Genomic DNA, 25,636 nt, shown 5'->3' with positions numbered 1-25,636 from the left:
ACAAACTTTATTTCTACATTATATATCCATAATGTAAGGCCTACAATTTTTCTACAGAAGAAAAACTCAAAGGCAAATCCCTGGTGTAGCTCTATTTTAGCAGTAGAAATATTGGAAATGTTTTTCTTCCACTTCTATGTGCTCTCTTCTCTTTTGGAAATGTTCAGTAATGAGCATATATTATTTTAATGGATTAAAGCCTGTGTCATTCTATTTTAAAGGCAGCGTCTAACCTCTGGTAGGAAGGGAAGTCATACACTTGTGTGGCCAGATAATCACTGGCAGAAGTGAAATGAAGAAGGAGGGTCCGTGGAGGCTGAATTAGCAGGGTGGGCTCTGCCAAGGAAGAGGCCCTTGAATGCTGTGTGGGTTTTGGAGAAATGAAGTGGGGGAGGATGGCAGAGGGCTTTCTGGGCAGAGGTGATGGAATAATAAAGAGGTGAGAGGCACGGTCCCAGGTGTTTGACTAGAGCTGAGGGTGCAGCAAGGGGAGTGTTTGCTTAGACACAGGCCTGGAGAGGCAGAGGTCAGTTTCCGGAAGCTGGAGGCTGCCGCCAGAGGAGGGACCCTTTGGGAGGTCTGGATACAGTTCCTCTTCTTTCCTCAATTCAGTCATTTACTAAATATCTTTTTTTTTTTAATGTTTTATTTATTTCTGAGAGAGAGGCAGCGTGAGCAGGGGAGGGTCAGAGAGAGAGGGAGACACAGAATCTGAAGCAGGCTCCAGGCTCTGAGCTAGCTGTCAGCACAGAGCCCAACACGGGGCTCGAACCTACGAACTGTGAGATCATGACCTGAGCCGAAGTCGGCTGCCCAACCGACTGAGCCACCCAGGTGCCCCTACTAAGTATCTTTAGTGTCTCTGAATTCCTCATCGTTCAGGCAGCGCCAGCCTTGTAGTAGGGAGGGGGTGGGTGGGATGGCTGAGGAGGCAGTGGCCTGGGTCAGAGTCTCAGTTCTGTCACTTGCCAGCTCTTGATCTGAGAAAGCCCTTTTGACTCCTCTTTCTTATGGTTTTCTCACCTGAGAATATGCATTGCACCTATTTCCAAAGGACAGTGATGAGGATTACATGAAATAAAGTATGTAAAATGCTTAGCATAGTGCTTGGAAACATTGGCCATTTGTGCAGTTAGAGAACAAAGAACAGAATTTCTAAAGACAGGAGATGAGGACGAAGGGAGAAGAGAAAGGTGGTAGAATAAAACTCCCAGACTGAATTTCACTCAGCTTCCTTTGTTTTCTTCGGGTAAATAATTTGCTCAGGAGGCCAGCTGGCATTATCTAAAATGCTGTCTTGGGGAGGAACTCACCCACATTAAACTCCCAGAGAAAGAGACGGCTATGCACAGGGAAAAGCTGGAAAGGAAGCACGCATCAAAGGTGCCCCAGGAACAGGGGAACAGCCCTTCCCCCGTTGGAAGCTTCCAAGAGCTTCCAGAGCCTAGAGCTGTGGATCCTACATTCCCACAACTCTGTATTTATTGCAAAGGCATCCAAATCTGTTTGTTCACCGAGCATTGTTCTCAGCCATAATAACCTTCTCCTACATGCTTGTGCTAGGAGTTTCCAAGTATATGTAAATGTAAAACCATGAGTGCATTTAAAAGTCGTATTGAATTAATTCAGAGGACTTTGTGCGTCAATATGTATTTTCCCTATTAATTAATGAATACTGAAAGTATATGTCACTCTTATCATATGAGTTCTATATAAAGTATTTCTATCATATGGGTTCTGTATAAATATTCTCAATAAATAAAAATATTACGTAAAAATAAATAATTTAAATTAGTAATTTAATTTAAATTATGTTATATGTATATATATATATATATATATATATATATATACACATTGTTTTTTAATTAAGTAAACTCTATGCCCATTGTGGGGCTTGAACTCAAGACCCTGAGATCAAGGGTCCCACCCTCCACCGACTGAGCCAGCCAGGTGCCTCAAGTTATCCTCACTTTTTTTTAAATGTTTTATTTATTTCTGAGAGAGAGAGAGAGATAGCGTGGGCAGGGGAGGGTCAGAGAGAGAGGGAGACACAGAATCTGAAACAGGCTCCAGGCTCTGAGCTGGCTGTCAGCTCTGAGCCCAACGTGGGGCTTGAACCCACAAACCGTGACATCATGACTTGAGCTGAAGTCGGACACTTAACTGGCTGAGCCACCCAGGTGCCCCTGATCCTCACTTTTAAAAAGGTTTGGAGACTTCTGGTTTTTAAGATAATCATCTAATCACCCGGATTGATCCCCTCTCTCTCTAAGACCAGTTAAAATGACAGAAAAAGGGTAGAAGGGCATAAAACAGGAACAATGCTGAGAATGGGGAGGTAGATGTCCAGTGGATGAGGAATCTCTACATACTTCTGGAAGGTGGCAGCAGGTCAAGGAGTGGTGACTGGTGAAGGTAGGTGCGGCTGAGGAGGGGAAGGAGATGAAGTGCCCCAAAGAACCCTGGACAGGCTTGGGTGTGGGAAACACCACAAAGATAATGGTTGGCAGCTCACCCACTCACCTAAAGAGAAACCTGAGTCTACAGTCCCCACCTAGACAGTCATGTTTTCTATTTTTAATTCTTAAATGTGAATGGACAGCCACAGTTTATGCATTTGCAGAAAACTTGTGACCTCCTTCTGTCGGTTCTCCTACTAGCTTGCCACCTCTTCAGCTTTTGGACCACTAAGACTCAGTCTTCAGATCACTTTTGGGTCCCACGATCACTCCCCAGGACTCAGTGCTTCCAACCTTGGCTATACATTGGCATTACTAAGTACTTTAACAATGTACTCATTCCTATGCCCTACCCCCAGTGAATATGATACAATTGGACGGTGGGGGGTAGGGTGGTGGTTGGACATTAAGACTTTAAAAAGCTCCCCAGGTGGGGCACCTGTGTGGCTCAGTCAGGTAGGTATCCAACTCTTGGTTTCGGCTCAGGTCATGATCTCATGGGTTCGTGGGTTCAAACCCCCTGTCGGGCTCAGTGCTGACACGAAGGAGCCTGCTTGGGATTCTCTCTCTCTGCGCCTTCCCTGCTTGTGCTCTCTCTGTCTCTCTCACAATAAATAAATGAATAAACTAAAACTAAAATAAACTAAAGTAAAATAAAATATAAAGCTCCTCAGGTAATTTTAATATGCAGTCAGGGTTGAGAATGACTGCCTTAGCTGATCTTTGGCAGGGCGTCAACCACATGTAAGAGTGGTTCTTACCCCTGCCTGCATATTAGAATCATCTGGAAAACTTAAAAAAATATTAATTCCTAGTTCCAATCCCCAGAGACTCTGATTGCATTGGCTTAAGGTCAAGTCTGAACATTGATTTTTGTTTTCTAAGTTTCCTAAGTGTTTTTAGTGCCACTTAGTCAGGGTCAAGAACCACTGGCCTATAAAAATTTGTATCTCAGCCCTGAGCTTTTTCCTGAGTTTTAGACTTGCATATACAAATGCCTGACATCAAACCTGAAGTCTAGCAAGCATGTCAAAATTAATATCTTCATATCTTAGCTCTTGATTCTCATCTCCATCCCAGCAACTCCCCTCCTTGATTCAACTACAACCCTCCTTATCTCAGTAAATGGTAAATTCATCCTTCTAGTTGCTAAGGTCAAAAGCCTTAGAGTCTTAGAGTCCTTATTTTCTTTCTCTCACACACTATATCTGATCCATTAGCAACTCCTGCCATTCTGCCTTTGAAACATATCCAGAATTGAACCACAGACTTTAGGCCATGAAGCAGCAGCTGGATCCAGACATCCCTCTTACCATACACAACTAGGAAACTGGACAAAATCTATGAAACAATTACTTTCAAACACTAGAAAACAGGTAGTACAGGACTATGATTCCTGACAGAAGGGAAACAAACAAGGTGAGACCTTTAATTGCCCTGGTTTTCTGCCTGGAGGCAATTTTCAGATAGCAATAGAGGAAATGGGGATCCAAACAGAGCCCAGCACTCTTACTGAATTGCGGAGACAGATTTGAGCTCAAGGAGGACAAAGCAGCTACAGCAAAGATAGTACTTGCAGGGTAGTGTACGGGAAAAGAAGGAACCACCAAGAAAAAGAACAAAGGGGTTTCCTTGGGTCTTTGGCTGAATAACAATCTGTTCAGGTGTAAGGTGAAATTTATTTAAAAAAATTTTTTTAATGTTTTATTTATTTCTAGGAGAGAGAGAGAGACAGCATGAGCAGGGGAGGGTCAGAGAGAGAGGGAGACACAGACTCTGAAACAGGCTCCAGGCTCTGAGCTGGCAGTCAGCACAGAGCCCGACGCGGGGCTCGAACCCACGAACTGCGAGATCATGACCTAAGCGAAAGTCGGACGCTCAACCGACTAAGCCACCCAGGCACCCCATGTAATGTGAAATTTCTTAAGACCACCACCACCAACAAAAAAAACTTCCAGGAAAGAACAATTGCCAGAGATGTGTAAGCCAAACAGTTTCTAGAGCTCTTATAGAACCAGGAATCAACCTGAGTTCCCACCAGCCAGGATGCAAAGGTTTTACTGAATACACAACGCATTCAATAGAGACCACAAAATGAATGGCTCTGCCTTAAGAGTGTGGCTAAACTAGCCCCAGAGAAAAGGCTCCTTCATTTCTATCTTTAAAAAGTTTAAAAAGAAGCATGGAAAAGGTCAAATGTATTTATAAGTAACTCAACTGTCTGTTAGAACAAAGCCCAACCCATTTTAAAGGAGTACAGCATAATCCAGCATCAAAAATGTAAAATTCATAATGTCTCTAATAAAAAAAGTGTCAGACATGCAAAGAAACAGGGATCCACAAACAAGAAAAAAAGTCAGTCAGTAGAAAAAGATCCAAAAATGCTAGAGATTAGGGAACTAACAAAGACATTTAAACAGCTGTTAGAAATATGGTAAGTATGTTCAAGGGTTTAAGAAAAAGATAAACATAATGAGAGAAATGGAAAAACTAAAAAAGAACTAAGCAGAACTTGTAGAGATAAAATATCTTAAAAGGAAGTTTCACTGGATAAGATTAACAGAGTAGACACTATAGAAAAAAAAGAAAAAAGATCAAACTGAAAGACAGAGCCATAGAAACTATCCAAACTGAAGCACAGTGAGGAGAGGAAAAAGTCTGAAAAACATAAAAGATAGCAGATAGCCTCTGTTACCTGTGAGACAGTATTAGGTGGTCTAACTTATGTGTAATTGGAGTCCAAAAAGAGATGCTGGGGTAACAAAAAGAATATTTGAAAAAATAATGGTCAAAAAATTTCCAAAGTCAGTAAAATTTATAAACACACAGATCCAAGAAGCCCAATAAGACCCAAGCAGGATAAACACAAGGAAAACTATGCCAAGGCACATCAAATTGCTAAGAATCAAGGCTGAAGGAGAAATCTTTTTTTTTTTTAATTTTTTTTTAATGTTTTATTTATTTCTAGGAGAGAGAGAGAGAGACAGCATGAGCAGGGGAGGGTCAGAGAGAGAGGGANTGAATGGACATTGAAATAATTAGGCAATTAAATTAAAGTTATTTGAATACAGTTCACTCTCAACATCAAGTCAATTGTTGTGATGAAGAAAAAACTTCTGAAATTCCTACTTTATTATTTTTTTTAGAAATCTTTTTTTTTAATGTTTTTTTATTTATTTCTAGGAGAGAGAGAGACAGCGTGATCAGGGGAGGGTCAGAGAGAGAGGGAGACACAGACTCTGAAACAGGCTCCAGGCTCTGAGCTGGCAGTCAGCACAGAGCCCGACGCGGGGCTCGAACCCACAAACCGCGAGATCATGACCTAAGCGAAAGTCGGATGCTTAACCGACTAAGCCACCCAGGCGCCCCTGAAGGAGAAATCTTAAAAGCAGCCAAAGAAAAAAAGGCACATTACTTACTTATAAACAAAGATAAAAGTCACAGACTTCTTGTCAGAGACTATGCAAGCCAGGAAATAATCTTGGCTCAGTTTGTTGAATGTCTGACTCTTGATTTAAACTCAGATCATGATCCCAGGGTCTTGGGATTGAGCCCCATGTCAGGCTCTGTGCTGAGCATAGAGGAAGGAAGGAAGGGAGGGAGGGAGGAAATATATCATCCTTAAAAGGCCGAAGGAAACAAACAACCCCTCAGCCTAGATTTCTATACCCAGTGAATATATCTTTTCTGAATGCTATTCTGGAAGATCTAATCACTTCTCCCTGGCTCTGCCATTAAAACCTGGTCTAAGTCACCATCATCTCTCGCCTGGAATATTTCAAAAGCCTCCTAACTGGTTTCCATGCTTCTACCTTGCTCCTCTAAAGTTTTCTTGAACAGTAGTCAGAGTGATCTTAAAATCAAAGCTTCTCTCACTCCTCTTCCTAGTACCTCCAATGGCTCCGCATTTCAGTCAGTAAAATTCAGAGGACTTGTGTGGCCCATACACCCTGCATGTCTAGTCCTTGGTTATTGTTCTGACTTCACATTCTAACACTTTCCCACTTGACCCTCTTCCAAACACTATTCCAGTCACATTGCCCTCATTGCTGGTCCTCCATGCAAGCTTATACTAAGAACCATGGCTGGAATAATCCTCCCCCAGGTGGCCACACAGCTCACTTACTTCACTCCATGTCTTTCCTCAAAGGTCATAGCATCAGAGACCCTTTTAGAACACCCAATCAAAAATAGCACTCCCATTTCCAACACTCTTTATTCTCTTACATTGCTTTTTGTGTTTTGTAGCATTTATCACCATCTGACACTTACTTGTTTATTGACTGTCTTCCACAACTAGAACATTAGTTCTATACAGTAGGGACTTTGTCCACTTGTTCACTGCTGTATGTGGAATGTGAAATCAATCACTCATACACATATACACACTGCATCCATACCTCAAAATTTTCTGAAACTCTCTAGTTCTGGGTTCCTTGATGCATAAACACATTTTGGTGCCCTCAAAGGGCTGGGCAGAGCTCTAAATGATATGTATTTTAGTACAATGGCACCACTCTGGGGTTGGAAACTCTGGGAACATTACAAGAGGAAAAGACCAGGGCTTTGCAGATGCTGGGTCATTTGATCACATTACATGGAAAAGTTGAGCCTCTCCCTGCAGGGTCTGAAGATCTCCTTCCTCCCTTCTTAGCCCTGGGGTGTGGGGCAGGGTCAGGAACTGGGATAGAATTAATCAGAGTGCTCAGCTCCCAGTCTGCAGCTGGGGTGCCCTTCAGCCATAAACAGCTATAAAAGAAGAGGAATTTTTATAGAAAAACATTTAGAAAGAAATAAAGCAGACCTTCATTTGAAGATGAAGGTGATTCTAGAAACAGATGCCATGAATTTAGGTCACTGCTACACACCAACCTCTGCTGCAAACTTGCCACCCTTCCCTAGTGCCTTTCTCACCACAGGGCACAGGAGGTTGCCCTCAGCAATCTCTGAGCAGGGAGGGGAGGGCTGCCCTGCAGAGCCCAGATTTGGAGGACAGGCTTTCTCCTCCAGCCTCAGCCTGACTTCACTCCCCTACGCAAGCCTCTCTAGATGTATTGTACTGATACCCAGGCTCACAGCCCCTTTTCCTGGATCTTCATGTGTGGCCTTGATGTTGAGGAATAGGAAAAAACAGAGAACTAGAAAACCCAAGATTAGTGGAGACTGTGTTGAGTCATGTTGAGTGCCAATCACTAGATCCTGCCACATCATTCCTGAAAACATTTCTCTCAGCTTTTCGTCTGTTGCTTTCCAAAGGCCACAGGATTGCCAGCCCCTATCTGTAGCCCCTTCCACGCAATTCACTCTGCACGCAGATATACAGCATCCTGGATTGTCACATAAACAAATGAACAAACATTTATTGACCCTTGGCCTATTATGTGGCATGCCTACAAGGCAGACATTATTTTGGGAAAGATTTGTATATAGCTGTTAAGTCTAATGTGCCAAGTTCTGCTAGCTCTTTGTTAATGTGTGTGTACCAGTAGCTATAAAATAAAATTATAACTATCATAGATCATGAGCCACTTAGAGCTCATGAAGAAACAATACACATTGGCAATCATTTTGAATGAGTTTGGAATCACACTGCAGTTCAGTGCTAAATATACAAACTAAGTACCTACTCCTCAAGGATTTACCACCCGTATAGACATGTAAGCTTCCCATAAAGTGAAGGGGACAGCTGGTAGTGGGCTGATATAAGCGTTTGAGGTGAACAGCCAAAACAAGGTACTTCACAATTATCTGGTTGTTTCCAGGCAGTCTGGAGAATGACAATTTAGACTAGATTGCCTGACTTAATGACATACGATATAGTGACTAATCAGTCAGAATCCTTCTCTAAAACACTCATCATCACATTGCACTCCTGCTCAAGAACATATAATGGCTCCTTATTGCTCCCCATACCAAGTGCCAAGTCTAAACATTTCTGCCCAGCTTTTCAAGACCCTTTGATATATCCAAACCTATAAATCAGGTCACTGTTCTTTAACATGCCAAGGGCAGGCTGGTCCTGATGTCACACACTGTTCCTCTGGGCCTCCCTACCCTGCAGCCTGAGAGGTGGCATCAGACACTGTGGAGCGAGCAAAGGCTCTGGGGTCAGAAACCTTAGCTCACGGTCTAACTCTGCCACTCACTGTGTGACCTCAGCCAAATTATTTATTAATAAAAACATTAGCTCAGTTAGAGTGCTCATTAAATGCCAGGGTCAGACTAGGCACTACATTCATTACCTCATAGAATCCTCCCGACAACCAGCAAAATAGACACTATTATTACCCCCATTTTATAGATGTTAAAACTGAAGCTCTGGAAGTTCATTCATTCATTCAGCAAACGCCAGATGCTTGGCAACAGGGACATAATGGTGGGTGAGAGAGAGGAGAACTGCTCTCCTGGCAGTCAGGAACAAACAAGCAAATAAGTAAACAAACATAAAACATGATTTACGGAAGCGGTTCATGCTCTAATAAGACAGGGAAGGGGCACCTGGATGGCTCAGTAGTTAAGCATCTGACGCTTGATTTTGCCCTTAGGCAAAACCACGATCTCATGGTTCGTGAGTTCAGGGAGTTTGAGCCCCACGTTGGGCTCTGTCTGTGCTGACAGTGCAGAGCCTGCTTGGGATTCTTTCTCTCTCTCTCTCTCCGCCCCTCCCCCACTTGCTTGCCCTGTCTCAAAATAAATAAATAAATATTAAAAAATTAAAATAAGATAGGGAAGTGTGATGAACAGTGGCTGAGGGTGAGTAGGGGTGGTCAGAGTGGTCAGGGAAGGCTCCTCAAGGGATGACATTTTAGCTCTCATCATGAAGACCTGAACGTGGTTGAGAAGTCAGCCATGACACGACTCAGGGAGCAGTGCTCTAAGGAGCAGGAGGAGCAAGTGCAAATACCCTGAGGTCTGATAAGGCCAATTTGGATGTAGTGACATGAGCGAAGGGGAGAGAGATACCAGTGAGGCTGAGAGAAGGCAGGGCCAAAACCCACAGGGCCCTGCAGGTCACAGTAAGGAATCAGATTTCTTGCAAGGGAAAGTCATTGAAGGGTTTCAAGTGGAACACTGGACAATAACTTGATCTGATGTATACCTTTAAAGATTTCTTTAGCTGCTGTGTAGAGAAGAGGTTGTCGAGATGCAGAGAGGAAGCTGAGGGTTATTAGTTAGGAGACTGAGTTAGTTGCCCCAGCAACAAATGGTGGTGATGGTGGTCAGAGTAGACCAGTAGTGATGGGCATGGGGACAGGCAGATGGAATCAGCATATATTCTGCAGGCTGAACTGACAGGATTAGATGACAGATTGGATATGGGAGGTTAGGGAGAACAAGGAATCAGGACAGCTCCTGATGTTGGTGACAGTTTTTCAGATAAGGAAGATGGAGATGGGGCAAGAATCAAGAGTTCTATTTTTGGTCTTTTTAAGTTTTCACACCAAATTAGACATCCATGTGGAGATGTCAAGTAGGCAGCTGGCCCTGTGGTCTTGAATCTCAGTGTGGAAGATGGGGGTATTTCTTCTGGAAGTCATCAGCAGATAGACAGGGTTTAGGTACATGGGATGCAAGGGGATCAGAGGATGCAGACCCAAAATATGCAACTTTGGCATAGGATTATTTTGAGCTGAAGGCAATGGAGAAACAGCAGATGCAGGAGAAGTTCTCTACCTTTCTTCTGTCTGCCTAAATGTAGGGTATAAATTTTCCTTTGTGAAGGTGTCTTCCCTTCCCTCAACTGTACCAGAAAGAAAAGAACTCTTAATCACCAGAGACACTCATATCACCCTGATGCTGCAGGAGATTGAGTCTGCATAACAAACCTTACTAAAATAACTCTGAAGTTCCATTAGTTTCCCCTTCCTACAATTTATCACTCCTAGAAGCTTAAACCCCTTTTTCTTTGTCTTATAACCACACAATTTATAGCTCTTTATTAAGATGGAAAATAAACCCCTGGCCTAACTGCTTCTTTGGGTATCAATTCTTTCCTTAAAAGGCCTCTATATACATACATAATAAGCCCTTTCTCATGTTAATCAGGCTTTTTGTCAGTCTAATTCGCAGGGCCCCAGGAACTGAACCTAAGAGGGTAGAGGAAAAAGACTCTTCCTCGCTGACAGGTGAAATGTGATGGTCTGAAGAGAGAGCAGAGAGAGGGGTCTGAGGACTGAACATAGGGCTCTCCAACACTGAAAGGCCAGACAGAGGAGGGGATCCAGCAGAGGAAACAGAGGAAGGCAGCCAGTGAAGATAAAGGAGAGGATGGTGACCCAGCAGCCAAGAGAAAGAGGATTTTAAGAAGGAGGAGCTGTCTGCCATGTCTAATATTGCTGAGATGCTGAGTAAGCTGAGAGCAGGGAAGCCATCACTGGATTTGCAGAAGGAGGCTTCTGGGGATCTTGCAAGTACAGATTCTGGAAAAGTGAGATGACCTTTTGACTGATGTGCACCCAGAAGAGAAGGAAGGGGAGGAAGGGAGAGGTTGGCTACCCTTTTGAGAAGTTTTCCTGTAAAGGGGTGCAGAGAAATGAGGTAGCTGGAGGGCAATGCAGGGATCAAGGGGGTTGTCTACTAAAAAAGGAGAGGGGTGCCTGGGTGGCTTAGGCGGTTTAGTGTCCAACTCTTGATTTCAGCTCAGGCCATGCATGATCTTACGGTTCGTAAGTTGGAGCCCAGTGTCAGGCTCTTTGCTGACAGTGCAGAGCCTGCTTGGGATTGTCCTTCTCTCCCTCTCTCTCTGCCCCTCCTCTGCTCACACTCTCTCTCTCTGTCTCTCAAAATAAAAAAATACCATTTTTTTAAAAAAGGGAGAAAATACAGCATGTTTGCATACTAATCAAGGACACTGATAAATGCATGCGAGTAGGTAATGGTAGGAACAGAATCTTTGAGCAAGGTAGAGGGGATGGAACCTCATCAAACAGGCATTTGAAAGTGGACAATTCAACTGCTGTCATAACAGGGAAGGCAGCACCACATGACGAGTGGATTTGGCAGTGTGAGGAACAGAGAGTCCCTGGCTACTTTTATTTTCTCAGTGAAGTGTGAGCAGAGAGAGGGGTGTGAGAGGCTGGAGGTAGGAAGAGGGGGCATAAACAGTGAGTTGACATCATAGGAAGGTGGTAGGAGGGCCCCCCGGTCCCCAGGGCCACTGAGAGAAGGTTGGATCTGCCAGCATCATGGCACTGTCTTCTTCAGCCACAGTCCGCTGCTTGGGTGCAGATGAGGAACAGGTGGAAAGCTGGCATTTTGATGGAGGCAGAGTGGAGACAGGGGCACGGCACATGGAGAGCAGGGTAAGGAAGTTAAGGGTCCCTGCAGAAGGAGTAAATCCAAGCTGGATTAGAAAAGTAAGGGGGGGGCAAACCATGAGAGACTCTTGAATGCTGACAAAAACTGAGGACTGATGGATGTGGGGGGAGGGAGGGATGGGCATGGAGGAGGGCACTTGTGGGGATGAGCACTGGGTGTTATGTGGAAACTAATTTGACAATAAACTATTTGTAAAAAAAATAAAATAAAATAAAGTAATAAACCAATAAAAAAATAAAAATAAAAAATAAGATGCTGAAAAAAAAAAAAGAAAAGTAAGAGGGGGGCCGCCTGGGCGGCTCAGTCAGTTGAGGGTCCGACTTCAGCTCAGGTCGTGATCTCGTGGTTTGTGAGTTCGAGCCTGCATTGGGCTCTCTGCACTGACAGCTCAGCCTGGGGCCTGCTTCCGATTCTGTGTCTCCCTCATCTCTCTGCCCCTCCCCCACTCATGCTCTGTCTCTCTCAAAAATAAATGCTAAAAAGAAAGAAAGAAAAGGAAAGAAGGGCCCAAACAAGATGATGGAAACATAAGAGTAGGCCACTGCAGGTCCTGAGGACGCGGGATCGTTGTTCTAGGACAACAGAGGAGGAAAGTTGGAGCGACAGGAGGTAGTGGTCAGAGGAAGAGATGTGTGGGGTAAAACCTTTGAAGGTAGTGCAGTTCCTGGTTGTAGCAAGGACAGAGGTAGAGCCGAGAGGGACAGAGAAAAGCATCGCTGTAGATGAGACGGCCAAGGGACATGTGTGCGGAGTCCTCCATGAGTCACACTCAGGACACAGGAGAGGGTCACACTCAGGAGATGGGAGAGGGGTGCTGAGGAAGGCGGTGAACAGGACTTCCTCAGTGAGCCAGGCAGATGTACCCTGGCGACTGGCTAGCGAACAGCAGAGCTGAAATTCAAACCCCAGACCAGAGACCTCGCTCTCACCCTCGCCCTCTCCCTGACCACTGAGCCGCCCTGCACGTTGTCTCCTGGTGATGCAGATTATCTGTCTGACAACCGAGACGTGAACACCCACCCACCCGCTGAACAGTGTGCCCACTGAACAGTGTGTCAGGGAGCTTTGTAAGGCACTTTCCGCACCGCAGGCAGGCAATCCAGCCTGCTGCCCTGTGGGCACGGGGCATGCCACCCACTTCAGCTAGGCACACCTGCTTCTAAGATGCTCACTGGGTCATGTATGTGCTCGCTAATTTGACCACAGTCCCTCACCATGAGGGACTGTGCTGCTTCAGGAATTCGAGGCTCCTGTGTAGGTGGCAATGGCAGGAAAAGGGACTTAATGCAGCTGCTGGGTTCTTGACATACTGGCTACATGAAGCACCTCACTCTAAATGCACTGAAGTGCCTGGCTCTACTTCTAGAAGCCCTGAGGTGAAGCCTTCTGCAAACAAGCTTTCTTTTACAAAGGCGAATCGTCACCTGATTTTCATATCTTACTTTTTCTTAAACTGGCACCTAGGTAGACTTGCGAATCTTAGACACAGCCATTCATCCCACAGATATTCCTGGAGCCCCTCCCGTGTGCCAAGCCCTGTGCTGGCCAACAGGAGGCACAGCAGAGAGCAGAAGGACCTGGCGCTGGCCGGACAGGGTGCTGACCGAATGGAGCCCTGTGGTTCCGCGTCACTGCCTCTGACAAAGGCAGGGTCCTCTTCCCTGGATGCTGCCCGAGGCTCCCGGACCTCCCCCAGCACTGGTTCACCTGCTATCTCACCTCTCCTTCCTTACCTGCCATTTAAACATAGCATCCAGACATCGAAACCAGCATGGTCTCCAAAATGCACCCTGCCCTCCTAAGAAATGCCAACCAGCTCAACGCAGGCAAAGTTTGATGTGTTCCTTTCCCTCTTGGCGGGGCTGTCTCTGCAGCATTTCTGGTGGGCCCTGGTGCGAGGAGCTCAGGATTCAGAACACTTGGCAGCAGGGAATGGGGTGGTGGCCATTTGGAAAGGATTAGAAAGAAGTCACACAAGAGTGCCATTTGGGGTTTGTGTATCTCAACTGTAACTTTCCAGAAAGCTGGGACACCCAATTCCAATAAAAGCCTCCCCAAGTATTTTTGGAGGCATTGTCATGGTGCGGGATTGTGTGGGTGAGCATGGCTTTGCCCAGTGTGTGCAATTGTGTTTAGTTACTGGGAAAACTTCCGTCCAATTTGTGAACCAGGATCTGGTTCCCAAGGGGTGTGCCCCGGGCAGGAGGGGGAGAAGGTAGCACTGCTAGGCTGAGGGGCAGAATTCAACGGGACCTCCTTAGGGCTGGGGACCAGAGGCTGGGGCCGAGGCCAGGCCAGACGGGGAATCAGAGTTAGTGGGACAGCTGGGACCCGGAAGTGTGGCTTCGTTGTTTAGGACAGAACGTTTGCTACCAGTCCTGGGGCAACAGGGGCTGAGGCTCAGAATCATCTGGTGTGGTGTCATGCCAAGCATGGTGCAGGGCCCCAGGCAGGGGAGGAAAGGACCAAGCTGACTCAGAGCCACAGAGACAGCACCGTCAGCCAGGGGAAGCCCCGCTAGAGTGAGTTGGCTGCCTGCTGCACACCTGCCAGTCGCTGAGAGATCATTAAACCAATGGCCCAGAGGAGGGGCCAGGGCATAGCCAGTCCCTCTGGCTCCAGAGCGGGGAGGAAGAGGCAGGCGTGGGGAGATTCCTGGAGTCCAGCCTGGGCCCAGCTTTTCGCATTTAAGAAAAAAGTTTTTTTATTACTGTGTCCAGCAGTCCAAGGTTGTCAGTTACTCACTCTCATTAATTCATTCCATCCATTCAACATACGTTGATTAATCGCCTATTCTGTGCCAAGCATTATGCTTCATAATTTACAGAAACGATCTCTTTGCTTTAATTATCTCCATCCATCTCCAGACGCAGTCCGGCTATTACTGTTAACTGCAGCAGTGACAAGCCCCATTAAGACAGAGCCCCTGGCCTGGAGGAAGAGGAAGGGAGAGTAATTTCTGACACCTACTATGTGCTGGGTCCTGTGTCAGGTTTTGACATAGCTTTCATTATTTCCAGGGAAAGTGGCATAGAGATAAATAGTTGCCACAAGTCTGAGGCCAGTAAGAGAGACTTCAAAGAAGGTCTCACTCTTGTGTCCCTGTTTGAGTTGGGCTTTGAGGACCAAGTTCACCAAGTAGAAAATGGAGAGAAAGGGAAGAGCATTTCAGGTTGAGAGAACAACATCAGCCATGGCTTGGAGGCTCAAAGAGCCTGTAATTGGGGGATGGGGGTGAGTGGGAGGGGTTGGGGTGCAGTGGGGTGGGGAATAGGGGAGGGATGGCCAGAAGTTAAGAGTGGTTAAGGAGGGGGGTGCATTGGAATCCTTGGATTCATGTGCTCCCCTAACATCTGGGCAGGTTTGCCTCTAGGACATGACCTTGAGCAGAGCCTTTCATAAACCAACTGGCCCTTAGGAACTGAGCTGGCCGTATCCCCAGACTTTCCTGGCTGCAGGACCTTCTGGTTATTCAGTTTTCTGTTCCCACCTCTCCATGTCCACTGCTGCTAGCCCAAGTGCAAGGCTGAGGGCCCTCATGGGGTTCCCTCTCTGGGTAGGAGCTTGGCACAAAGTTCCCTTCCACACAGGCTCCCAGAGTTCTGGTGAGCACTGTGCAAACCACTAGACATGTCTGCTTCTTTCATCTCCATCTCCTCCTGGAGAGGAGCAGTTGTAAAGGATGGAAAGCACATAGTCCTTAGTTCATTGTAGCCATTGGGTCTGCAAGGAGCACAGCACAGCCAAATCCAAGTCCTTAAATTGTGCTTGAGCCCTTGTTGATACCTCCTCATATTCTCCTCCACCCCCACCTCCCAGAAGGCCCAAAATTGGGCTGTGATCCTTCCCTGTCTGTGGTAATACAGGGCTCAGGGGTAGCAGAGAGGATGCATGGTGGTCAGAAGTCTTGAATCCTCTATCCTGCCAATGACTCACTTGCTGTGTGACCCCACACATGTTGCTTAACCTCTCTGAGCCTATGTCTTCATCTGCAAAATGAGATAGTAGCTTCCTCTTTGCTGTCCTTGGGTTTTTGAAAGGTTCCTGAGTAAACATGGGTGAAAGCATGGTAAACCAGCAGGCATGACATGTCTTTGAGGGGGAGACAACCAACAAGAGTATCAGGCTTCAGCTATCCCTCCTGCTCCCCAGAACAGACGCCCTAGGTGCTGGCATGGTAGTTTGGAGAGGGGAGATGCTGGCAGGCCCTGCAGCCTTCCGCTGTCCTGCCCTAGGAGGCCTCCTCTGGCAGCACCCTGGCTCCGCCCACATAGGGGCTACTCATTGCAGTGCTCTCCTCCAATGGCCTCCCCCACCCCCACAGTCCCAGCACCAGACCCACCTCAGAGAAGCATGGCAGGGCCCGACTTCAGCCACCTCTGGCCTCTGCTGCTCTCAGCTCCATGACTGCCCCCCCCCCCCCCCCCCAAGTCAGAGCACTGCCAAGAGGCCCCAGCCCACCTGGGAAACCAGGGGGCTGGGCAGGAGTTGGCCCACCAGGGTTCCATTCTGGGAGTGGAGAACACAGAAGCACCAGGGAACACCGGTCTACCCCACCACTCACTCATCCATTCAGTTATTCCCTAAATATGTTCTTTAAAAAGATTGCCAGAGCACACACATGTGAAAAACTAGTAAGACGTTTTAGTTGAGGAATTGAAGAAAATGCATTTTGAAAAGCACCCTCCCAGGCCAGTTATGTAACAGTGCAGGGCAGCAACACACCCCAGAGACAGTGGCCAATGAGAGGGCAGCAGATGCCACACTGCAGGGGTGGCTGGGACCCAGAGGGTTGTGCACAGGGTGGTGTGTGTGGGAGAGCTGTGGGGGGATTAGTACTGCCTCAGTTTCCCTCATGTGCATTAGGCAACTCGCCAATGGGGCCAGCTCGGGGCAGCTGATGGTTGCTGAGGGCTTGCCAGGCACTGCACACGTGGACTAGCTCACTTAGTGCTTAACGTAAACCCCATGGGGCAGCAGCCATCATCATCCTCACTTTCTAGAGGAAACGCAGGTGAGGAGAGGTATATCCACTCACCAGGAGCACGTGGCTTGTAAGTGGCAGAACTGGGACCGGAAGTCAAGCAGGCAGGCTGTGTAGCTGGTGTGTTTAGTCCACATTATACTCCACTGGGAGAATGTGAGCAAATCGCCTTCTAAGATATGAGAATGTCAGAGCTGGAAGGGACCCCTGGGACTCCAGATACTCTTTCCTTTTAGGAATGAAGAAACTGAGGTAGTGGGAGGTGATGTATCCTGCCCAAAGCCGCAGGGCCGGTGAGTGGCAGAGGTGGGTCTCAGCTGCCAATCCCTGATTTCACCGCTGCTTCTCTACACCCTGGCTAGTAGAGGAGTGGTCTGGGGACCAGTGATATGGATGTCACTGAAGGCTTGTGAGGAATACAAAGTCAGGTTCCCCCAGACCTACTGGGCAGACAAGACACCTGCATTTTGATAAGAGCTCAGTGATTCACATGCACTTTATAGTTTGAGAAGCACTGCTCTGTGCTAGTCTACCTTCCTGGCCTCCAGTATCTGTTACTGTGAGTACAGACATGTATTATATCCAGACACAATAAAACCTGAAATTACAAAATTCTGGAAGCTCCATCCTGGGCTCTCCCGGGGTGAGTCCTCTGGGATCTAGGGGAAGCAGACAGAGCAGGTCCCCCAGAGCTTGATCCTTCAAGGGCTCAGGTACACCAGTCACCGCTGACCTGCTACTGAGCTGGGAGCTTAGCCCTGAGCTGGGGTTGCCAAGCCCAGGGAAGACGTGACACAGACAGGGTCCAGAGCATCCTCTCCTATCACCACTGATGGCCTAGAGTGCCGTGAGGAAGAGCTAGGTTGGAGGCGGGCCTGGGAATGGCAGATTCAGGACAGAACTCCCTGGGGCAGAGCCTGACAGCAAGGGTGGTAGCCATGAGCTGGCTTGGGCTGAGGGCCTGGGGGTTTTGATTCTCTCTCTGCTCTCTCCTGGCACCTCCCCCAGTATTGTGAAAGGCTCTTCTCAATCCCATGGAAAGTTCTACGTCCTCATAGCCTCAGGACCCTCCTGCTCCCCGACTCTTCCCTGCATAGAAATCCTGCCACTGCCACTGAGTGTAGTCAGAGCTTGAGATGGCCCAGCCTGCCCACCTCAGCCCACACACATTCCAGTCAGCTGGCTGGCATCCCCTGTCCCAGCCTTGGGCTCTGGGGAAGTCAGTGGAACTAGACAGAAGCCAGGGGAGGGTCAGAAGACTGAGGAAGACCCGGGCTAGGAGTGGCCATGGGAACACAACGGCTTTTTGCTCTATCTCCCAGCTCCTCTGAATCTGAGGCAGCTGCACAAGGGCACGGAGAGTCCCACTGTAGTTGACAGGGCTGGGGGCACCAAAGTCTACCTTTATACACGGACCGCCTTCAGGTGGAGTAGGAGCTTCTCCCTGGAGGACACCTCGAAGGCACATAACTAACTTTGCTGCTCCTCACATGTCCTACTCTCCTTTCTATAAGCTTTTCCCCTTTCTCCCTGAGGTACAACTAATTGCTCCCCTGACTCGCTGTGTGACCTTGAGAGCCTCTCCCCCTTTCTGAACCTTATGTGAAATGAGGACTAAAAAGACTAAATTAGCCCTCCTCAGGTGGGTCTTGGAGGAGCTCTAGAAGGTCCTTGGAAAAGCCTCTGGGGAGAGCATGGCATCCTAGAGTAGGCCTGACGGGCAGGACTCCAATCAGAGCAGCTTTGCTACTGCCTGTTTTCTATAATGGGAAGCTTGTTGGCTTTTGTTGGCAAAATGGTCTAAATGCTTGGGAGACTTTTATGGTACTGTCCAGCTGGGATCCCTGAGGGGTAGATCTTTGCTCCCTGTGGCACAATTCAGGGCCACTCCAGGCTGGGGCCCAGTCAGGACTGAGGGGAAGAATGCTCTCCTTCAGCCGGCTTGGCACAGGAGTGGTGGGAGACCATCCTCAGGAGTGCAGGGGACATGAGGGAAGAGGCTCCAGGTACCCCTCTCTCTCAGTCGCTGATGGCCTGGCAGCTATTCCCATCTGTTCCTCTTTCCTGCCGTTCTTCATTCACCCGAGACTTTCCAAAGGAAACCGCTCTCATTAAAGCAATGAAGGCTAAAAATGCTGAAGCCACAGACTTGTTCAAGGGGCGGCTCTACCCCTGGGACTGAATGCAATCCTGGAGAAAACCAAGTGGCAGTCTGTGGCCTGTTTCCATGGAAAGAACAGCTAGATAACTGTCCGGTCTTTGCCAGGGCATGTAGAGGTGTAGGCCTAGCTTGGGAGAGACCAGACAGTCCCTCGCTTGAAAGGGACTGGCCACAGAAGCCATCAAGACAGCAGTATCCACTGACTCAGCAATTTCATCATTGGGAATTCAACCCAAGGAGAAATTACAGAAGGAAAAGGCCATCTGCATAAAGATGAGCACTGTGGCATTACTCAAAATAGCCCCAAACAGGGAACTACCCGGCTTCCCAGCAATAGGGGTAGTAAATTATAGAACATCAAACAGATGGAATATTATGCACCCACTAAAATTAGCATGTGAAGGCTATGTGGAAACCCAGAAACAACACTGATGATAAAATGTTAACAAAAGGAAAGCAGCTCAGCACAGATCAGTTCTCTTTCTTTTCTCTATGAAAGGTATGCCAGAGAACTGCAGTTGTATTATGAGTGATTTACTCTCTTGTTCACTGAATAAATAATGAGCGAGTGTCCACCATGTGCTGGGGCCAGGACTGGGAGCCGCGGATGAGCATGGATGAGAACACATTTCCTTAAAGGTCCTTCAAAGCTGTCACGGCACCATCTTTCAATAAAAAATAGTTGATGAGGGAAAAAAGTGAGGAAAGGGGCTCCGTTCCTTCTGGGTGATGTTATTTCACTCCTGGGATCAGAACCACCTCCAGCTGAATTACATACATGTTAGAAGAAAACCGAATGTAAATGTGGCAGTGACATTTCGGTCTTATAATGTCTTAGTTTCCTTTGAAGCAAAAACAGTTTTAAAAATCCATGTGAAAAAAAAGAGGAAAAAAGTTAGGACTTGTTACTAATCTCGCGGCTGAATAATTAAGTGTGCCTAATTCTGAAAGTAGCAAGCTAAATTATGCAGTGCCAACAGTGACAACTTTCATATACCTACACCATCCCGTCTAGAGCGGCGTGGTTTTAACTTTATAGCTCAAATACGCTGCCAGAAAACCTAATAAAAGGAAGCAAAAATATTTCTGTTTATATCAAGCTGCCATTTGAGAAAGACTTTTAAATATGTTCTTCCCTATGTGTAAATCTGACAGCAGTTGCATAATTAAAACCCCAGTGGAGAGTTTCCTTTTAATCTTTTCAAAGTAAACCAGTAAAACATCCTTTAGGATGTGAAATGATGGACTAATACCCTTTGGATTGCTTCAGTATCTGTAAGCTAGAGCACTGCCTTCAAGAATATTGTTTAGTGCTAACAGAATACAAGCCGCCATCTTTACCTGGAGGGGTTCACATAATCACAGGAGATGCAGATAATGACCTGCCAAAGGCCACACATGCATCTACGATCAACTAGGCTTGTCTTGGATTTTGTTAAATGGAGGAATGAATAAATGAATGTATTCATATTAAAGCAAACTTGATTCCAACCCCTTAGGAATATGTTACATCGCATAAATGAAAGAAATAATAATTACCCAGAGTTTCAGTTGAGTGTAAGCAATCAATATGAATAATTTAGACCATAAAGTGGATTTATATTTTGCTTGAGCTATTCAGGTTGACTTTCCACACAGCCGCAAGGACTGCTGAACAATCACTGGCAAATTTTCCCTCTGGGTCTGTACCAGGTGGACACACATGTGTCTATACTGTTGCAAACTGCCTAGTTCTGAGTGTGGGGCCCTGTTCAAGCCAAATGGCCAGACAAATGTTATCATGATGTTCCATCTAACCCTAAATACACAGAGCCACACCTGAACTTTTCTTCTGTGTCTCCCTCTAGCAGAAGGCCCATTCCTGCCCCTTCTCCCCCTTCCCCTACCCTATGTGTGTGTGTATGTGTGTGTGTGTGTGTGTGCATACACAAACATGCACGTGCATGCATGTATGCACACACACATGCTCTCTCTCTCTCTCTCTCTCTCTCACACACACACACACACACACACACACACTGGGGCAAAAGAAGGCAGAAAGCAAGTGGTTTCTGTCTTTGTACCATTCTGATAAACACCAGAATGTCTCCTACTTGCTAATACCTCTGTCTCTGACCTTCTCAGTATTGGCTCTTGCGTTTCCAGCTATCTTAGACCTGCCAGATGCTTCTAGTCTGTCTGACCTCTATCACGTTTGATCCTTCAAGTGTTCTCTGGACTTAATCAGTTCTTGGCCTGACCAACAGACCAGTCCTCCTGCCCAGCCCTGCCCTGATGTCAGACCCAGCCCCCCACACCCATTATTAAATACTTCAGTCTCCAACAAGAATGTGCCCACCACTTATATGCATGAAACTGATAGAACAAACACTGCACAACATGGATTCTCGATCTGGCTGAACATATAATTAACTGTGACCTGAGACAAGTCCTTAAAACTCTGCACCACATAGGATTGGACTAACGGTCTCCTCCATGTTCTAGTCATCTTTAGTGAAAATAGCCAGGATATGCTGCCCGTAAACTCTGTGATCCATCTGCTGCTGGACTATGCTGTAATCTGTGTCTTATAGAATAAGCTTTAACTTTTCAAAACGTAGCACTGGGCCTGACATACACAATACATCATATCTATAGAATAAATAAAGGAAGGTTTGTCCATATGAACATCTAAATGAATGGTTTAGCAGGGTCCACACACCACTAAAGAGGAATGCCCGCCCTGCTGCATGGACCACCTACACCATGATATTCACTGATCAGAGAAAACAGAGTGCCTGCTAATTTTCCTTTTCACTGGATGAGATGGCAGGTAGAGAATCCTGACTGCCCATTTTGGACCGAGGTTTGGCTCCCTGAGCTGCTAAATCCGTAAAAGCACCAATACTAATATAATCGTCTCTGAAGACTCAGGGCATTTCAGGGAAGGAAACGATGTAAGCAGAAGAGAAACTGACGTATGTAGGCCTTTACTTAAATCTCATCTAAGTATATTTTACAAGAGAAGACTGAAATGACAACCACGCTACTTTGGGGATTCAGCAGTACTTATCTGACTGACAGAAGTGAGCAGTCTGATCCAGTGGTCCAGAACATGGCAGCAGGTGGATCCTGCTACTTGTGTCGCTGTCTTGGCATCCCTGCAAATGTCTAGTTCAATGCTAAGTTGTCCACAGGTTAGTTCCCATTCCTGAGTGTAGCTCCCCTGAGAGATGAATGTCTCCCTACAGCAGATTTTGGAAACAATATGCTGGGTCATTCGTAACACAGCCACATGCTTCAGTGTAGCCCTCCTACATGGCTTGCCTACATCTGAAAACACAAATCAAGAAAGAGAACTTAGTTCCTTTCTGCTTGACTAAAGAACAGCCACTCCTGCCAGCAGATTAAAGGCTGAGGTTTGGAACAATTTGCCAACACACAGACTTGATTTTGTACAAAGACTGAGAGGAGCTTTAGAAGCTGTGGCTGGGCAGTGCATGAAGAAATTGATAGGAGCTCATCAGAGAGGCACAGAGACCAACAGGTCACTGGCATGGGGCCCCATTTGGATGGACTCATTCCCTGTACGGGAAGAGGACACTGCTGATACCTTTCTCTTTAGCATGTAGGTTCCACTAGGAAGCTAAAGCCAGAGCATGTAACTGGGAGAGAAATGCTGTTGCCACCCAATATGCGCACAGGTGGGCCTCTAGGTGGAAGAAAGCAAGAGGGTGTGTTTACAAGTGGAAGAGCACAAATCAGTAATGAGCTATGAATGCATGATGTCATCTTCCAGGACTAAGCATCCTTAGTACTTTTAAAGCACTTAAAAAAAAAAAAAAACTCTAGTTGCTATAGCAACTTGATGCAGCTCTTACAAGGGGATTTTTTGAGGGGGGGTCATTTTATATCTTCAATCACCATAACAACATGATATAGCTTTTAAAGGGTATTTTTATCAAATTTGTATGTGCTTTGGGCTTGGGCCACATTTGCCATTTCTATTTCAAATAATCAGATGAAGCATGACACATGAAAAATCATTGAAGGAAAGGAAGCCCTTTCGCAGACTACATATACACTCAGAGAGACATCTATAGCTGCTCATATCCTGCACTTGCATGAAGTCTTTCTCTGCCTCCCAGGAGCCATCTGCGATGGCTTACACTGGCCAGTTGGTCTAAGCCCACCTCTGAGCTGGTATACGAAACCGGCCCAGAGCCTACCCATGGAAGGTGTATCTATGCAATCCCTCACTCCTCAACCCAGTGAAACCAGCCCCTTCTCCAAAACCACCGCCCGGAGATAGTGCCTTGGGATGACTAGTGATATGGCCAGCCAAACGCCTTCTCCCACCCTGGAACTCAAAGCAGGAGCAGACGGCGTGCACACACACACACACACACACACACACACACATCTCACCAAAGTGATAATCCTGTATTTATTCTGCACTCTGTAGTAACTGGGGAGGAGGTCTCTTTCACATGACACCCAGGATCCATTGAAAGGGGGGATGGGGAAAGTGAGTGACAGGAGAAGAAGAAAAAGAGAAGGAAGGGGTGGGGTGGGGAGCAGCCAGTGAGTGGCTCCAGGATCTCTGCAGGAGAGGCTCAGAGGACGGGTGAAAGTGGGAGAAGTGGGGGGCTTATTTACGTGTCATGTTTTGTGTGGTTGTGAAACCGTGAACTGTTTACACCAAAAATAAGGAGAAGGAACGATAAAAAGTATAGAGGAACTACCCCCTCCCCAAGCCCCCCCCCCCCCCGCAGCTACCCCTTGGTGCCACTATTGGTGGGAAAAGATGGCAAGGTAACCAGAGAGGTCAAGAAATTGGAGGAGAAGTTGGGAAGCGGATGGAGGGAGAAGGGGGAGAAAAAGTGGGGAGGGGGACAGAATACGAGCGCTGAAATCCTGGCTTCCGAGTCTAACGGGCTTTTCTTTGGTGGAGGGGGCGGTGTAGACTGTAGGCGTAGCGGGTGGGAAGGAGATCAAGGAAAGTGGTCGTCGTCCCCAGGGAAAAGGGCTAGAGGATGCTAAAGGAAAACGTGTGGTAGAAGAAGAAAGAAAAAAGAGATAAAAGCGTTGTGAGTGGAGGGAAAGGGGGCTTCCCAAATCATCTGCATGAGGAAACAGACCTAGGGGGCGTGAGAAATAGGAAGGAAATTGAAGGTCCTAGACACTTATTCTCACAAGTCCTTTAAGAGGAGAAAACTGAGGCGCACAGAGGTCAAGTTATGGAGCTGGCAAGCACTAGATCGCGCGGGCGGCTGCGGGTCTGCCCAGCGCCTGGGTGAGGGTTCTCCCCATTCGGCCGTACTGCCTGGCGAGTCACCGCTGGGTGAGCGCCGGAGATGGGTCTCTCAGGCCACCTCTCGCGCCGAAAGCCAGTTAAGAAAGAGAAGCGTCAGGAGGAGGGGTCGTGGGGGAGAGGTGAGGACAAGACGAAAGTAGGCAGTGGGGCATTAGAAGGGAAGGGGGGAAGCCAGGGACGCGGACACAGCCGCTGAGCGGTGGAAAGGGTGGCTGGTGAAAGGCGCAGAGAGGAAAGACGCGCGCGGGTCGCGCTGCTCACCTATGGTCGATACCACGGTGCCCACGAAGTAGAAGGCGCCAGGGAAGTCCCAGCGCGGGCGCAGCGCGTCGGCTCGGACGCCGGCAGCCAGCGCGGCCTCGTAGTGCCGGAGGAAGGCGCGCAGCTCTGGCTCCGCCACGCCGTGCGCCGCGCTGAAGTTGCGCAGCGTGGCGCCCCAGCGCGCCCGCGCCTCCGCCTCGCCCGGGCTCTCGAGCGCGGAGAAGACTGTGGCGCCCGCCACCAGGTAGAGGCCGATGAGCGCCGCCAGCAGCACGAAGCGACCCGTGTCCTCGTTGAGGTGCGAGCGGCGGCAGCAGCAGCAGCAGCAGGAGGGGCGCGGCAGGCGGCGGCGGCAGCGGCGGGGCGGGGGCCGGGGGCTGCGGGAGGACATGGTCCGGAGCTCAGCCCCAGGGCCGGGGCGGCGCTCGGGGCCCGGGCCGCGACATCCCCCCCGCGGGAGCAGAAGCGTGAGGATGGTGGCCAGGGGTTGGGGGCCGCCGCGGAGCCCCTTGCCGCCTCTCCCAGAGCCCGGACGGCGGGGCGCCTCGCCTCCGCCTCCTCCTTGGCACTCAGGCCGCACACGGGTCCCGCGGCCCTTCGGGCGCCCGGGCTGGGACGCTCCTCTCCGTGCACCGACGCCTCGCCGGCTCCCGCGGCTCCTCACCAGCCACCCTCGGGCCCGGGGGTCTGAAGCTAGGCCCCTGCCGCCCTGTGGCCGGCGTCCGCGGGGCCCCGGGCCTCATACTCCTCTCCAGACAGGCCGCGGGCTGCGGGCGGAGCGTGCTGGGGAGCCCGGGAGCCTAAGACTGGGACGCCGCAGCAGGGCACGAAGAGAGCCCCTGGGGTCGTCCCATGAGGCGTTCCCCGCTCGGCGGCTCCTAGGCGCGGGCTGCGCGGGCAGTCCACCTGCCACCCCCGGGTCTGAGCCGGCGGCGTCGGCTTCGGAGCCTCAGAACCGAGCCGAGTCCAGGGAAGCGCTCCCTTTCCAGCTCCAGCCGGAGAGCCGCCCGGCACGGAGAGGCGGAGTCACCGGCGCCCGGGGCGGGGTGTTGGGCGGGGGGGGAGATAAGGATGGGAGGGAAGGGGTGGGGAGTTGGGCTGCTGCGACGCCTCCCGGTCGTTTCGGCGGCACTAAATGCGGGGCACCTAAGCAG

General features: G+C 48.3%; 1 protein-coding gene across 1 annotated transcript in view; it reads right to left on the bottom strand.

The window, feature by feature from the left end:
* KCNK12 (potassium two pore domain channel subfamily K member 12) overlaps positions 1-24,873 on the bottom strand; it is a 51,067-nt gene extending 26,194 nt beyond the window's left edge. Inside the window, exon 1 of the mRNA XM_039245945.1 lies at positions 24,483-24,873. Within this exon, the coding sequence (XP_039101876.1) occupies positions 24,483-24,873 (391 nt within the window). The remainder of the gene's footprint in view (positions 1-24,482) is intronic.
* Between the last annotated feature and the right edge of the window lie 763 nt (positions 24,874-25,636).

Source organism: Hyaena hyaena, unplaced genomic scaffold (assembly GCF_003009895.1).
Source record: "Hyaena hyaena isolate Hyena2069 unplaced genomic scaffold, ASM300989v1 scaffold_274, whole genome shotgun sequence".
Taxonomy (NCBI): Eukaryota; Metazoa; Chordata; class Mammalia; order Carnivora; family Hyaenidae; genus Hyaena; species Hyaena hyaena.
The sequence above is the reverse complement of the archived record's forward strand: the minus strand, read 5'-3'. Positions and strand labels throughout refer to the sequence as shown.